This window comes from Watersipora subatra, chromosome 1, assembly GCF_963576615.1.
Source record: "Watersipora subatra chromosome 1, tzWatSuba1.1, whole genome shotgun sequence".
Taxonomy (NCBI): Eukaryota; Metazoa; Bryozoa; class Gymnolaemata; order Cheilostomatida; family Watersiporidae; genus Watersipora; species Watersipora subatra.
This window is the reverse complement of record NC_088708.1, coordinates 66,193,630-66,209,689: the sequence shown is the minus strand read 5'-3', so window position 1 is coordinate 66,209,689 and position 16,060 is coordinate 66,193,630. Positions and strand designations below refer to the sequence as shown.

General features: G+C 33.6%; 1 protein-coding gene across 1 annotated transcript; it reads left to right on the top strand.

Moving 5' to 3' along the window:
* Positions 1–958: 958 nt before the first annotated feature.
* LOC137403834 (uncharacterized) lies at positions 959–16,027 on the top strand. The gene is made up of 14 exons (XM_068089903.1): positions 959–1,063; positions 2,160–2,262; positions 2,998–3,034; positions 3,344–3,435; positions 4,660–4,709; positions 8,578–8,634; positions 8,782–8,889; positions 9,028–9,197; positions 12,815–12,914; positions 13,019–13,123; positions 14,014–14,056; positions 14,194–14,228; positions 15,032–15,132; positions 15,224–16,027. Exons 1-14 carry the CDS (start codon positions 1,013–1,015, stop codon positions 15,501–15,503), a joined length of 1,332 nt encoding a protein of 443 aa, XP_067946004.1. The 5' UTR covers positions 959–1,012; the 3' UTR covers positions 15,504–16,027.
* The last annotated feature ends 33 nt before the right edge of the window (positions 16,028–16,060 follow it).

Below are 16,060 nucleotides of genomic sequence, written 5' to 3'. Positions count from 1 at the left end.
TTCACAACTTATCTGCACCCAGTTTGAGCAGCACCAGCATTGGCTGTTCCAATAGTTCTATGATGAGCAATTATATTTATTAGCAGTATTTACTAGTGATTTTCTGCAGACTGAGTTTCTGCATGCATGTACTTAAAATTATTGTGTTTAATGAAGCGCTTCTGAAGTTATGGCACAAGGAGGTCTCCTTGAAAATGTAAAATTGGTTATTTAATAAAATTGCTCAAAACTTGTTAGTAATAATTTATTTGGGAGTTTGAAATTCAGATTAAAAATATAATTCTTGTTTGCTTAAACGTTTTTGCACAATAAATTAGCCTGAAATTATTAAACCAGTTCAGCATAATATCTGCCAGTAACAACAATAGATTCTACTATGCCTTCATCATTAATAATTTTAATTTCACTGAGCAACCACAACAGCCAACTGCACAAATGAACAGTTTGTTAGACAAATGTGAAGTAATTTTTAAATTTTGTACTGAACAGCCACTGAATCTTAATCTTAAAGAAAGGAACTTAATCCAAATTCAAAAGAGCACTAAATGTTTGTTTGTTTGTGAATACTATTTATTGAGGTTTTCATGAGAAAATAGTGTTCTGTTGACCTCATAATTAAAAATTAAAGCTAATATAATGTTCTTGTACAATAAATTAGCCCTTTGACTATTATATATTAATTAAACCCCGATGCCTTTAATCGATATGGAGTTGTATCTTCTTGGTTCTTTTAACGCCCGATTTCTAAATGGGTTAACCTTTGATTTGAGAGTTATCTTCTTCGCTAATTAAACGTAACATACGAATCGAGTCGTAACATTTTACAATTAATAACCTTCGTTTCTTAACCTAACCTTAGTTTCTCTTGCGCAAGGAGCGTGTAGCAACCGATCCTTTGTTTATTTGACGTGAGGATTACAAAGTGCGTATCCGGTCCCATGATTTGAGTTCATCGCACTGCACAGACAGCTTTCATCGGAGAAGCCAAGGAGTGCTTAACGTTCAAGCTGGAATGTCGTATGCTGACGACTTAGAAGTCAATCCGTTTTACAACGATGCATTGGTGAGCAACATTATTTTTGATTAAATTGCTTCCGTAAATCTAAATCTGAACTATATATTCTCCTTATAGTTTTCTGTGTTAGGATATGGTCAATGGATTTCAGCTGAGTTTCCATTTTATGTGTATTCAAATCGTTGTTATTAAAATTGTATCTGTTTTGCTAACGTATTATGTGAGCTGGTAGTGACTAATTACAACAAGTTGTTGTATTTCTCTCTGGACTTCGTAGGTCTTTCTTAAGCATTGTGACGTACCTTGATTTGCATAATATATCATCACAGCTGTAAATGTACTAAACTATTAAAAAAGCTATTAAATTAATTAATTTTAAATTTTAAATTAACTATTAAAACTATTAAATTTATAAGATGGGCTAAAAGGTGCATAGCTGGTCTTTATTATCTAGGAGATTGAGGCAGTTCAACTTATGACACTCTTTCAAAGGTATAAGCTATAACTGCCCTTCTGCGCCTGGTTGCATTTTAGTGGTTATGCTAACATATTGAGCTAGCACATATTCGTCTAACTCTGTGATAAGTCTAAGCTTGTTACACATCGTGTAGTCTGTGAACCTTTGTTCTCTTATTAATATTAAATAAGTTTTGTTTTCGCTGATCCAGGAGCTTTTAGCTACTAAGTAGCCAGAGTCGAAGCCATTTGTCAAACCTCAATGATTTTATATCATAAATTCATAATATACTATGTAGGCCTATATGATATGCTCAAAGGAAAATATTGTTAAACTGGCTGTAATGTATCTATTTTCTTATAATCCGTTCTTGCTAAAATGATCTTTAATCAGTCTTCTCATGAATTTGTAAACAATTGTGTCATTCTATGTGGTGCCTCCCAATACACTCCCTTTGTTTCGTAAGACACCGCTGTACCAGCCAGCGAATTAATTTTATCGATTGAAGATTTAATTATTTTGTTCCATCCTACTACCTGTGTAGTAGAATGAATGTTTAAATGTTGTAATCTTTCGAGTCGTTCGTAAATATCTCCGCTATAGCATTAAAATCAATGAAAGCACTGCTAGTACAATATTGATTGTAAGCTCTATGATACATGTGGGTATATTACATGCGTGTTGCAGAGCAAGCAATCTTACCTGCAGCAAGTTCTCACGAATGGAAGTGTTTTGTGCATTCCAGCGGCTGACTCTCTTCCACAGGTTTCGAATACCGACAGATTCTTAGGTGATTATTTCTATTTGCATAGAATTTTGTTAGTTGCGCTTGGCTGGTTTGATTACAGCTATTGCTTTTGATGTATTTGTGCTAACATTCAGATAGAATTAATATAATTACTCCTTCACAGCATATACGTCCCTAGCTTGAGTCTTCATGAGTAATTTTAACATCAGTTCGATCCATAGCTATCTAATAGTCTGTGTGTTTGACATCAATTTGATCCATAGCTATCTAGGAGTCTGTGTGTTTAACATCAATTTGATCTATAGTTATCCAGGAGTCTGTGTGTTTAACATCAATTTGGTCCATAGCTATCCATGAGTCTGTGTTTTTAACATCAATTTGATCTATAGTTATCCAGGAGTCTGTGTTTTTAACATCAATTTGATCCATAGCTATTTAGGAGTCTGTGTTTTTAACATCAATTTGATCTATAGCTATCCATGAGTCTGTCTTTTTAACATCAATTTGATCCATAGCTATCTAGGAATCTGTGTTTTTGGATACAGGTGGCAGCAGAGCTCAAGCTCTTTAAGGCAGCGAGTATAGTTGCTTCTAGCCAAGGAAACATATTGTCTTTTCATTTTCAGTGAAAAAGTGCATGACTCACCTTGTTGGCAACATAAACAGCGTTGTTTAGGGTAAATGAAACATTTTAGCGGGTGGGTGTCACCATAAACAAGACCAATAGCCTTTTTTGTAGGATGTAAACAACTATGCTATGATTGTTATATATTGTAGATTTGCATATATTGAAACCTTCTCCGTTATATAAAGGGTAAGTTGTTTTTCCTTGTTTCTTAGCATGTGTTTGCATTTTGTTGTGATTGTTACAGTGTCTCGCACTAATAGGAAACTGAAGAATATGTAAAGATCATCAGTAGCTCATACCGTTTTATAGATGAACAAAGAAAGCTCACTAGTACTGTAACTAATAGTCTATTTCATTAATGGAGAAGACAACTCCTAATTTATTTTTTAGAAAATCTGTCATTTATTTTGTCTCAAGCAATTTATTTATTTAGAACATCTGTGAGATGTTATCTAAATTATTGAGTGATCTTCACTTTATTCATTGACCTTTTAGAGAGTATATGAGCATTTGGACCAACTCAAATGGGGAACATAAGGTGGTGAAGATGGATGACCAAGGACAATTCCTCCTCGTCAGTTATGCTGGTATGTGTCCACCACTCAACTCTTTCTTATCATAATTTCAAACAAATGATTAATTTTGTCTTTGGCTATGAGCAGTATTTTTACATATTAGTTGAGACTGCTGAAGCTCATTTCCTGAAAGTACATACAGGCAGGCCAGCAAATGCTAACTGCGATTATGTTAAACTGTCAAAACTAATTTAAACCCTCAAAAAGTAGTGCTACTCAGGCAGTTACTGAATTCAGGCATATCAAGACTTCTTAAGCTGTAACTCTTTAACCAAATTCAAGTGAACTCTGCTGTACATTCCATACTCATGCAAGGTAGTCAAGGAAGTTTATCAGACTAAAGTGCATTTAAAGATCAATAGTTTGATATTTTCATCAATAACTATGAATAAATTCCGAAAACAAATAAATCATCTAAAATATTTTCTACGAATTATTGACTCTGTGACATTCTATATATTGTATGTTTGAGGAGCTAGAAATTTGCTAAAAGTCGAAAGCTGTGAATATGAAATATGCTAGAGTATTATTAGCAAGACTGATTTAAAGTCTGAGGCTGTATTTTTTGTCGTGAATAACGACAAATATAATAACACAAATGACAATATAATGACACAAAAGTAATCAAATTTACATTACCAAACATAAAACTAAACCATATACAGAGCCTTTATTAAATAGAGCTGTTTATATAGGACACAACTCACAAACATAAGCCTAGTTTCTACTCTTCATACTTCATACAACCCTTTTTCCACCTAGCTTGCTCATGACAAGGAGGTTAAACACAGAGTTTGAATAAATTTTCATACACTTGAACAGTGTCAGGCGGCAAGTTTGTCATTACTTTGTACTACAGGAGAAGCTTGTGAGGGCATTGATATGCAATGAGCACTGATGATGCACTTTTGTGTGTTTACCGAATCTCAATTAAAATAAGTTAGCTCTGAAGATTGGTAGCTCATGAAATATCAATGCACCGAAGCTTAGGCTCTACTCAGTACATCGCTTTTCTAGTTTTGTGTATCCTGAAAATCTAGCGAATAATCATGTAGAGTTTCAAGTAGGGAAAAAAGGTTTTAACGCTGTTTTATCAGTTTCCTCTCAATAGTTTTTATGGATCATCGTCATTTAAAAGCTTCGTTGCGTTATTAATATTTATCTAGTGAAATCATGGCAATTAGTTGTAAGCCTCTGATGTAGATACGGTCTGTTGTATGTAATGTATGTTTGTAGAACGCTCTTATACTATCGAGTTGCTCTACACTGAGTCTGCTTATATCAAGGTAACGATATGCTTGTACGTATATAAATATATTCTATAGCGTAAATATGCTTGTACGTATATAGATATATTCTATAGCGTAAATATGCTTGTACATATATAGATATATTCTATAGCGTAAATATGCTTGTATGTATATAGATATATTCTATAGCGTAAATGTGCTTGTACATATATAGATATATTCTATAGCGTAAATACGCTTGTACATATATAGATATATTCTATAGCGTAAATGTGCTTGTACATATATACAATGTAGATATGTTCTATAGCGTAAATATGCTTGTACGTATATAGATATATTTTATAGCGTAAATATGCTTGTACGTATATAAATATATTCTATAGCGTAAATATGCTTGTACGTATATAGATATATTTTATAGCGTAAATATGCTTGTACATATATAAATATATTCTATAGCGTAAATATGCTTGTACGTATATAGATATATTTTATAGCGTAAATATGCTTGTACATATATAGATATATTCTATAGCGTAAATATGCTTGTACATATATAGATATATTCTATAGCGTAAATATGCTTGTACGTATATAAATATATTCTATAGCGTATATATGCTTGTACGTATATAGATATATTCTATAGCGTAAATATGCTTGTACGTATATAAATATATTCTATAGCGTATATATGCTTGTATGTATATAGATATATTCTATAGCGTAAATATGCTTGTACGTATATAGATATATTTTATAGCGTAAATATGCTTGTACATATATAGATATATTCTATAGCGTAAATATGCTTGTACGTATATAAATATATTCTATAGCGTATATGTGCTTGTACGTATATAGATATATTCTATAGCGTAAATATGCTTGTACGTATATAAATATATTCTATAGCGTATATATGCTTGTACGTATATAGATATATTTTATAGCGTAAATATGCTTGTACATATATAGATATATTCTATAGCGTAAATATGCTTGTACGTATATAAATATATTCTATAGCGTATATGTGCTTGTACGTATATAGATATATTCTATAGCGTAAATATGCTTGTACGTATATAAATATATTCTATAGCGTATATATGCTTGTACGTATATAGATATATTCTATAGCGTAAATATGCTTGTACATATATAGATATATTCTATAGCGTAAATATGCTTGTACGTATATAGATATATTCTATAGCGTAAATATGCTTGTACATATATAGATATATTCTATAGCGTAAATATGCTTGTATGTATATAGATATATTCTATAGCGTAAATGTGCTTGTACATATATAGATATATTCTATAGCGTAAATATGCTTGTACATATATAGATATATTCTATAGCGTAAATGTGCTTGTACATATATACAATGTAGATATGTTCTATAGCGTAAATATGCTTGTACGTATATAGATATATTTTATAGCATAAATATGCTTGTACGTATATAAATATATTCTATAGCGTAAATATGCTTGTACGTATATAGATATATTTTATAGCGTAAATATGCTTGTACATATATAAATATATTCTATAGCGTAAATATGCTTGTATGTATATAGATATATTCTATAGCGTAAATGTGCTTGTACATATATAGATATATTCTATAGCGTAAATACGCTTGTACATATATAGATATATTCTATAGCGTAAATGTGCTTGTACATATATACAATGTAGATATGTTCTATAGCGTAAATATGCTTGTACGTATATAGATATATTTTATAGCATAAATATGCTTGTACGTATATAAATATATTCTATAGCGTAAATATGCTTGTACGTATATAGATATATTTTATAGCGTAAATATGCTTGTACATATATAAATATATTCTATAGCGTAAATATGCTTGTACGTATATAGATATATTTTATAGCGTAAATATGCTTGTACATATATAGATATATTCTATAGCGTAAATATGCTTGTACATATATAGATATATTTTATAGCGTAAATATGCTTGTACATATATAGATATATTCTATAGCGTAAATATGCTTGTACATATATAGATATATTCTATAGCGTAAATATGCTTGTACGTATATAAATATATTCTATAGCGTATATATGCTTGTACGTATATAGATATATTCTATAGCGTAAATATGCTTGTACGTATATAAATATATTCTATAACGTAAATATGCTTGTACATATATAGATATATTCTATAGCGTAAATATGCTTGTACGTATATAGATATATTCTATAACGTACATATGCTTGTACGTATATAGATATATTCTATAACGTAAATATGCTTGTACGTATATAGATATATTCTATAGCGTAAATATGCTTGTACATATATAGATATATTCTATAGCGTAAATGGGAAATTTTGGCATTACACTTGTTATCCTTTCTGTGTTTGATTTTTTCATGTTCCAAACACTTGGGAAAAGTTTTCAATCAAGTGTGAAAAGCATGAACTAACTTTTACACTAGAAAAACTGATCTTCACCTTTATAGTCTGTATCATGGACCTCATAGACACCAGACTTATGGCTATCGACTTGACAGATAAGAGTGATAATCAGAAATACTATAATAGCTATGGAATTGGTGACTCATAGGGGGGGAGTATGCGTGTGAGAGTGCAAGTTCCTCATATCTGACTATAGCATTCCAACCAATAAGATTAGAGGATTAGTTTTACTCGATCAGATGATGATTGTACGATTTGACTTTGTGTCTTGCATACAGAGAGAACAGGGAAGAAGGTCTCACCCTAATAATGCAATGATTCAATTAGTTTACTTCCTTGTTGAACTATTAATGTAAGTTCATATACAACTACATGTGGAAAGCCTATTCTTAGTGGATCTTCATTTGGTCAAAGATGTCAGATATCTTTATCAAAAGTTGACCTCATTTGAAAGCTCATGTTTTGTTTGAATGTTTGGATAGATATGCGAGAAAAATATTACAGTCTAAGACATAAGCAAAGCTACTACATATCGATTTTGCTGACTTTCAAGTATCACTTCTCTGGATGGATGTTTTAAGAATAGAAATCGTGATATGCATGATATGCGTGATATGCATGATATGCGTGGTATGCATGATATGCATGATATGCATGATATGCGTGATATGCATGATATGCATGGTGAATTAAAGATAAACTTGCACAAAATTTTCGTAGATTTCATCAGAAAATAGCTGAATTTTTTGTATCATTTGCGATTGTTTTTGATGTTTGAGGTGATCTGACTGCCAGGTTGTGTCAAGGTTAAAACCAATAAAACTTGATCGCGATTAAAACGCTGAGATCACTCGAAAGTGCGATCAGGATATCTATGATCAGGATATCTATGATCAGGATATCTTTGATCAGGATATCTATGATCAGGATATCTATGATCAGGATATCTATGATCAGGATATCTATGATCAGGATATCTATGATCAGGATATCTATGATCAGGATATCTATGATCAGGATATCTATGATCAGGATATCTATGATCAGGATATCTATGATCAGAATATCTATGATCAGGATATCTATGATCAGGATATCTATGATCAGGATATCTATGATTGCTAAGATACTAACAGAATAGGGATGCATAATCCTCTAACTTGAACGCGATAGGCAATATATCAACAATAACAACTGATGAAGTCATTTTACACGTATTCTTTTTCTAAGTGTTGTAATCGGGATCAAATTTTATCAATTTTAATCTAGAAACGTCCTGGCAATCAGATCACCTCCTACAAAAAAAGATCGATACTTTCCGATAAAATTCACAAAAAATTTGTGTAGGTTGATCTTTAAGTCCTTATAACATGATAAAATGTCACTAGAATACTTATGCCTAATGAAAGTTTATTCCATGTTTCAGGGCGCCAAGTACTCTGTTTGGCTCATTCAAAGACCTCTGGACAAGCATGGCTCGCCGGTAAGAATGATGGAGATCAAAGGCAACTATGAGAATAATTTGCACTACTCATACCTAGTTGGTTTTGTTTGTGACCTTTGCCCCTGCACACTTTAAGTGTATAGTTTTATTACTTTAGTGATGTACCTGCGCAATGTTGTTTTATAGAATGGTGTTGTTGAGATGCCGAAGCGCTTGACAGCTGTAGGAAAACTTGACATAGAGCATGCAACTCTACCTGATCTCAAGAGATTCCTTGAACTCTCCGGTGTACAGGTGAGTTTCTCTGTCTATTTTTTTGAGTAGGTAGAAATACGAGAAAGCCTGCTGGTAGGTTGTTATTTAGAATATTTTATTTAGTCACTGGTTTATGGTATGACATGTTGGAGATGAAATCCTCTCACTCTATTTTAGTACTTAGAAAATGTAGAGAGGGAAGTGAAACATTTCAAGTCCAAATACATAGTCCTCCACACATTTCTTCATGACGCTGCCCTCAAGTTGGAGGCAATAGCTAACAAGTGCTCCCATGATGGAATGCTGCCGGTTGGGTTTAATAAGTACACACATGCCGCTTTGCTTAGGTAAGTTTCTTGTCTCTTCGGATATAGTTTTATCCGAACAAAAACTAAGTTTTGTCTGGATATTTGCAGTTCTGTCCGATATAGATGATAAATGTTAACACTTTAGTGGGAAGACCTAGCATCAAGCTTTAGCATTCACAGAATATTCGGAGCATTAACCCTTTGAACCCTTGAAGGAAGTAGGTAAAGATATTTTAAAACTGTTACAGATGGAAGTGAAATTTCTGTTCTAACATCCTGTGCAAGAATTAGTTTGATTGGTTTTTGCTGTTACGTAGAAACAGCTTTTGTAAACAAAGCCATGTGAATGCCGGAATCCAGCCATTAGGGATTCTGACACACCCTACGCAATGCCGAAAAACTGGCCCCATAGGGTTCAAAGGGTTAATGGCAGAGTTAATGCAAAGCATGAGGTTACATTTCTTTATAGTGAATATGCATTACACTTGCAATATAAGGACCCAATAGTGATCCAATCTACATTATCTAACAGGAAACCATTCACAGAGCCTTTATTACATAGAATTGGAAAGGCGAGATACAAATATTGGCATATGTCCAAGCATTGCTTGTATGTGAAGTAGATCTACCTTTGCATTGACAACTTACATAAACTTTGTATAGGAGTTCAACTATATATTGTTGGAGTAGAGGTAGCTAGTCTAGGTTCAACAATTACCACTCACACAAAATACCTTTGCATAGGAAAATAATAAGACTATTGTCAATGTTATCTGTGCTGTCGACTAGTATTTGGCATCATTTTATAAGGTTGGTGTTTGATGCTACACGAGGGTATACTACTTTAGCACAAAAAGCTAATATTTGCATTGGATCCAATATGGAGAAGTCATGTTCAATGAATAGAGATTAGCTGACGGTTTGTCACGGAATGCTAGGCCAACTTTTTCTTGTGCTGTGGGAAATGTTGGTATTACTTACCCCCAGGTTTTTTATTCTCATAGACTTTATCAAAACTTGATAGCTTGTACTCACTGGTGGAAATCATTAATATTGTTTGTCTGATCATAGCAATTGCAGTCATGGATATTCAGGGGATAATACACATGTAGTATTTTAGTAGATTACTACCCTGCATTTAGAGCAGGCTAATTGTGATGAGAACTAGTTGGTCTCAAAACCTACATCTGGTTTTTAGTTGCTTTCCATACAAAAATATTTCATATAATAGAAACCACTAATATTTTATAGGAATCTTTTGTGTATTTAAAAAGGAATAAATACGAGAGCCTAAAAAAGTTTTGTACTTTCAGAGTTGGAAATTGTGTGTTAGTCGTGTTATAAAGAGTATCGTACATGTGCAATTTAGTGGGTAGACTGGCTAGCAATGAAATTTGAACAGAATGAAATAATTTGTGTCTATGTGAGGACTTGTGAAGTTCTAGTTTAATACAACACACTGTCCTATAGTTGTATATACAACACACTGTCCTATCCTTCATTTTTTCGTGACGTCATTTTATCGTTGTCAGCCATCTTTATAAACAATTTTATCGTTAAAAACACGAAGCTTTTGCAATGATATTTTGAAAACGATGTTTTTGTTTGCAATTTGTTGATTATAGTATCAAAACAACACCTGAAAGTACTAATAAATAAAAGAAAAATGATCGTTTTCTACAAATATGGCGGTTTTTTCGTGAACGAGCGAATGTGCAAACGACTTGATGACGTAAAATAAAAACGATCGATAGTTGTATGTAATTATAACTTTTCTATTGACATTGGTAGTCATCAACACGATGGTGTCATTACACGCCAAAATCAATATGAATGGCAATAATCAGTAATTATTGAGTGAGTTGAACAGATTGTTTTAAAATCTAATAGTATTGTGCAGGAGTCGGGATAGTGAATTGTAGGTTGTAGTAACAGAAAGTTCATAAACTGAAACATATGATGGTGGATGTAGTAAGTTGGTGACACGAAATAGACAATGATGTTTGTCATATGTGGGTAAGAATAAATACAAATATTCTGGGTACAGTTTACGCAGGATTTAAAACCTGTAACACAAATCCAGAAACGAGCAAGTTTGGGATAAGGTAATATGTTTAAAGGTTTTGTGATGTGATCGGTGGAAGCAGGGTTGGCTCGGTTTAAATCAATGGTTTAAACCGAGCAGTTTAAATCTGGTTTAAACCAGCCGAAAAAACCAGTTTTTTCGATTTTTTTTCATGATTTTTTGTGAAAAACATAATATTTTAAGCTCCTAGTATTTCATGTGCGGTAGAAATCCAATTATATGTAATTATCAGCTGTTGAAGTTTATTTAGGACATATTAGTAAATTGATGGCAAAGCTCAAGTTGAAACTACATGAAATCCTAGCACAACAATGAATAAGTGAATTTCATTTTCAATTGGTTTTATCAAGTGATATGATGATCTCTTTAATGATGAAATATAAAAACCATGCGAAATATACTAATCCAATCATCGTCTCTAATAATAGATGAATACTTTCTCAAGTCTGGCCAGTGAGAAAGGATTACTTATAATTAGAAATTAAAACAATAAAATCCATTTGGGCAAAAGCTTTAAGTTTGCAAACTAATATTTCATTTATTGGGCACAAGGCAAAGTAGTTGGATTGTTAGAATTCAGTTTATCAAGTTTTTCGTGTTCTGAAAGTTAAAGTTGTGTCTCAAATTTCCAACACGACTCGCAAACAGGATCCCGTTTGGCAGTTTTTCACTCGAACTACAAAAGGCAAACGTTTTGAGGCAAAATGCAATATGTGTGCTGTCGTAACGTGAGATCACGCAGATAGGCTTAAAGCCCTCGTAGCAAAATGTCAAGATGAAAACACCAACTTAGACAGTGTTGTTAGTATTCAGGTGATAGAAGTTGAGTCATCTGCTACTGCTCCAAACACTAGCAATGCATCTGCATTATGCTCTGCTCTACACTATCACACGACTAATCACTTGGATTAAAATTCCTGCTTATACATGTACATAGAGCTGTATGTAAAATATTCACTTTATGGCATAAGATTTTTGCTCTGTATTTCATCAATCATGTTTGATTAAAGACTCATTGCGAAATTTTCATGTTTTCTCTCTTTTTCCCATGACAACTGCCACAGTACCATCTTTAACAAATGATTTCATATATGTATGTTCAATACTCAATCATGCAGCTATAGTAAGTGATGTTAATTAGACATAAAATTGCAAAAACCTTGGTGAAATTATAAAAACCGGTTTAAACCATAAAAACCAGTTTAAACCAAAAAAACCTGGTTTTTTCATAAAAATCATGGTTTTTTCTAACCTTGGGTGGAAGTGTGGTGAGCTGGAATATGTGATCAGTAGTACACAAGTCTTAGTTTAGTTTTCCGTTAGGGGAATATCCTTTTCTTTCTGCTGTCGGTATGGTGTGACGAGGCAATATATATCAACATATAGCTCGTCACATGTAGTCTGAAAACGGGTTATGATTTGACACTTTGTGTTAGCTCAATAGCTAGACTGGTGTCATAACTGAAGGTTTAAGTTTAGTTGACAGTCACCTTTCAGCAAAGGTAAAGTTGTGACACACCGTTTATATCCATAGAGTTATCCATCAAAGTCAATCTATATGGTCTTTTAGTTACATTCACCATAGAACACACACTTACATATATCCTCATGTGAGAGAATGCTGCAAAGATAAAGATGACAGATATAATAAGCAGCGTGCAGCAATGCAGGTGGGACTTATCTTCACTTGGTGCTGAGTTTTCTGCTCTACACTAATTTCCGAGTTATAAATCCTTGTTGTTGTTACCTGAATTCACTATTCATATGTACATAGAAATCTAGAGGGACTGACACGGTACAAAGAAAAAATGGCTGGCTCGGTGAAATAAAACTGGCGACTTGCCCACTCCAATTCATATCCATGCTTAAACTTAGTTTGGTGAGTGTTTATCTTTTAGTTTATTATTCTTTTTATTACTCTCATCTCAACAGCTCCTCATTGGCAGCAACTTGAGTGTGAGAGTGATTTGATTGGTCCTTGTTCAACCTATCTTAGCTGTACTTGAAAAGTTCTTTCTTAGAGCTAACACATTGTATGTAGGATTGGTTAGCAGTGCATTGGTATTACACTTTGCCATACCTGTCTTTAGTCCAAACAACTAATTTGGAGTTGTCTTGTTACGAACTGGCATGTTGCTGAAATGATCAGACTGAGTAATTTCTGTGTCTGCTTGGTTCTGTGTCTTGTGCTACTGGTAGGAACTTGTTCTATATTTGACATACCTTTGCAGGGCGTAATATTTCTAAACACCTGCAATAAATCTCCTAATCGTGACAGAAAGTTGCTAAATAACTTGTTTTTATCAAAGCTAACAGTTTAAATTTCAAATAATTATGAGGATAGTTTCTCCTTTTTGTATTGTATGTACAGTTTTTCTTTAAATGATTGTGTCCAATTACATTTTAAATGACCATGAGTCCAGTTTCATTGTAAAAAAGTATCCGCAGTTTTGTTTCAAAGGATTATATGCAGTTTCTTTTTCATGTGAAGGAGTACAATTTTTTTATGTGTCCGAGTGTCCTCAGCTGCACTTAAGCTGATTGGTTTGTTTTGAAGCTAAGGTTGCTTGTACTTGAATACTCATGTAACATGCAGTAGTCTACAATATCTATTCAATAATTCACCAAGGTTATCGGGTATGATCAATCGAGTATCCCAGAACAAGAAATACCCCTTGCGTACAACACGTTGAATATCACAAATAAGGTATTGCATATGAGATATCATATATTAGATAAGTATTGTAGAGAATTATTATCCTACTGTAGGATGAGATGTGTAGCTGGGCCTCCAGACTCGCCAGCCAACAAGGTGAGTTCCTACCCACCCCTTAGTTTGTTGTCCAGATGCCGCTCTCTTGAGAATGGGCCTACACTGCGATCGCCAAGTCCAAGCTATTTGTGGTTTCATCATGAGCAAAAAAGTTTACGATCTTTTTATGTTTGCAGAACCCCTCTCCAGTGATGATCTGATACCTCTTGTGGTAGGTAGTGATAACTCTTTATTCTTGTGTTTTCATATCAATAATGTACAGTTATGAATGTTATTCACTGGCATGCATGATAGTACATGATACAAACCGTCTATACATGATAGTACATGATACAAACAGTCTATACATGATAGTACATGATACAAACAGTCTACATGATAGTACATGATACAAACCGTCTATACATGATAGTACATGATACAAACAGTCTATACATGATAGTACATGATACAAACAGTCTACATGATAGTACATGATACAAACAGTCTATAAATGATAGTACACGGTACAAACCGTCTATACATGATAGTACATGATACAAACAGTCTATACATGATAGTACATGATACAAACAGTCTACATGATAGTACATGATACAAACAGTCTATAAATGATAGTACATGGTACAAACAGTCTACATGAGTATGAAAAACGTGTAAGCTCAATTCCTCAAGACTAGTGCAATACTGGTGATGGATACCATCAAATTTATTAAATTTGGAGTTATCCTACCAGTTTTTCTGTCAATCATGAAATGAAGCATGTATTAGATGAGTATATGGTGGAGGGTTAAAAACCACTGCGTGTATATTTGGACAAAACCGTTTGATTTGGTTTGAATTTGTATATTCCTATTACTGTTGAGGTTATCTTGCCTGCTGTAGACTTCGACCATCTTTGTTTTAGAGATTTATGCAGTTTTGTTCTCTACTGTTGACTGCTGCTGGTCTATCTGTTATTGGTTGGCACAGTTCTCTTTTGGTAGACTGCTGCTGTCATATTCTCTGTTGCAGATTGACAATTTGCTAGCCGAAACTGACATCAACTTTCCGTCCATTCTGTTATACATAGAGATCTTTGGGGAGCCTCTCCTTCACGTCCATGAAGCTTTTGAGTGGGTGCTTCTATAGTCTAGCATTTGCTATGTCTGCATGAACTGCATATAGCCTACATATAATGATGCATGCATAATGCTGCTGTTCTAGGTTCACCTTTGCCACATACCGTGCAGCAGTGCTCTATATTACTGATTATAACATTCCATCTGATTCTGTGCCATCGCTTCCTGCTGCTGAAGCAGCCACTCCTGTTGCTGCCGTAAAAGCGCAAGCATCCACACCTGATGCCAACAAGATGGATGTCATGTCGATGTTCAAGAAATTCGTGAAGAACTTCTCAGAGGAAAGACCCTTTAGCTATTACACTGACAGAGAGAATTATGTGGATAGGTACGAACTTTTAGCGATCTTGTCGCTAGCTAGGTAGTGCCAAATCACTCGAGAGTGAAATATTGAATTTTTAGTGGTTCCCCGCTTGTTGATTTAAGCATGATGCGAAAGGCAAGATATCGTGCATTATATTGGTGCTAGACAAGTGGTACAATAACTCCATTACACATAACTGTGACTTTTGTTATATTGTATCAGATGAATGAGTCCCCGTCTCGTGTTTGTGTCAAGTTCATTTCTGCTACGCTGTCACGTATATACATGTTTCAAACCAGAGCTAAAACAGGTGCTTCGGAAGCACTGTTGACACTCTTGATTCATTTCTCAGGTTTTTCACTTGTTCAGTCATCAAGAATACAGTGAAGTAATGCTCATCTTGTGAATTACTTAAAATGTTTATGCTCTAAATATGGAATTTTAGTTGCGCAGTTTTTCATATTATTTTTTCTGTGTATTTCATTGTTTTATAATTTGCTTATTCTACAGGCCATACTTGTTCTTTAGTTTAGTTAGTCCAAATTTTTAGTCAAACAGCAGTGTACTTCTGACTGTAAGACTTTACCAAATATCTTACATATTCTAGTCTCATTCTCC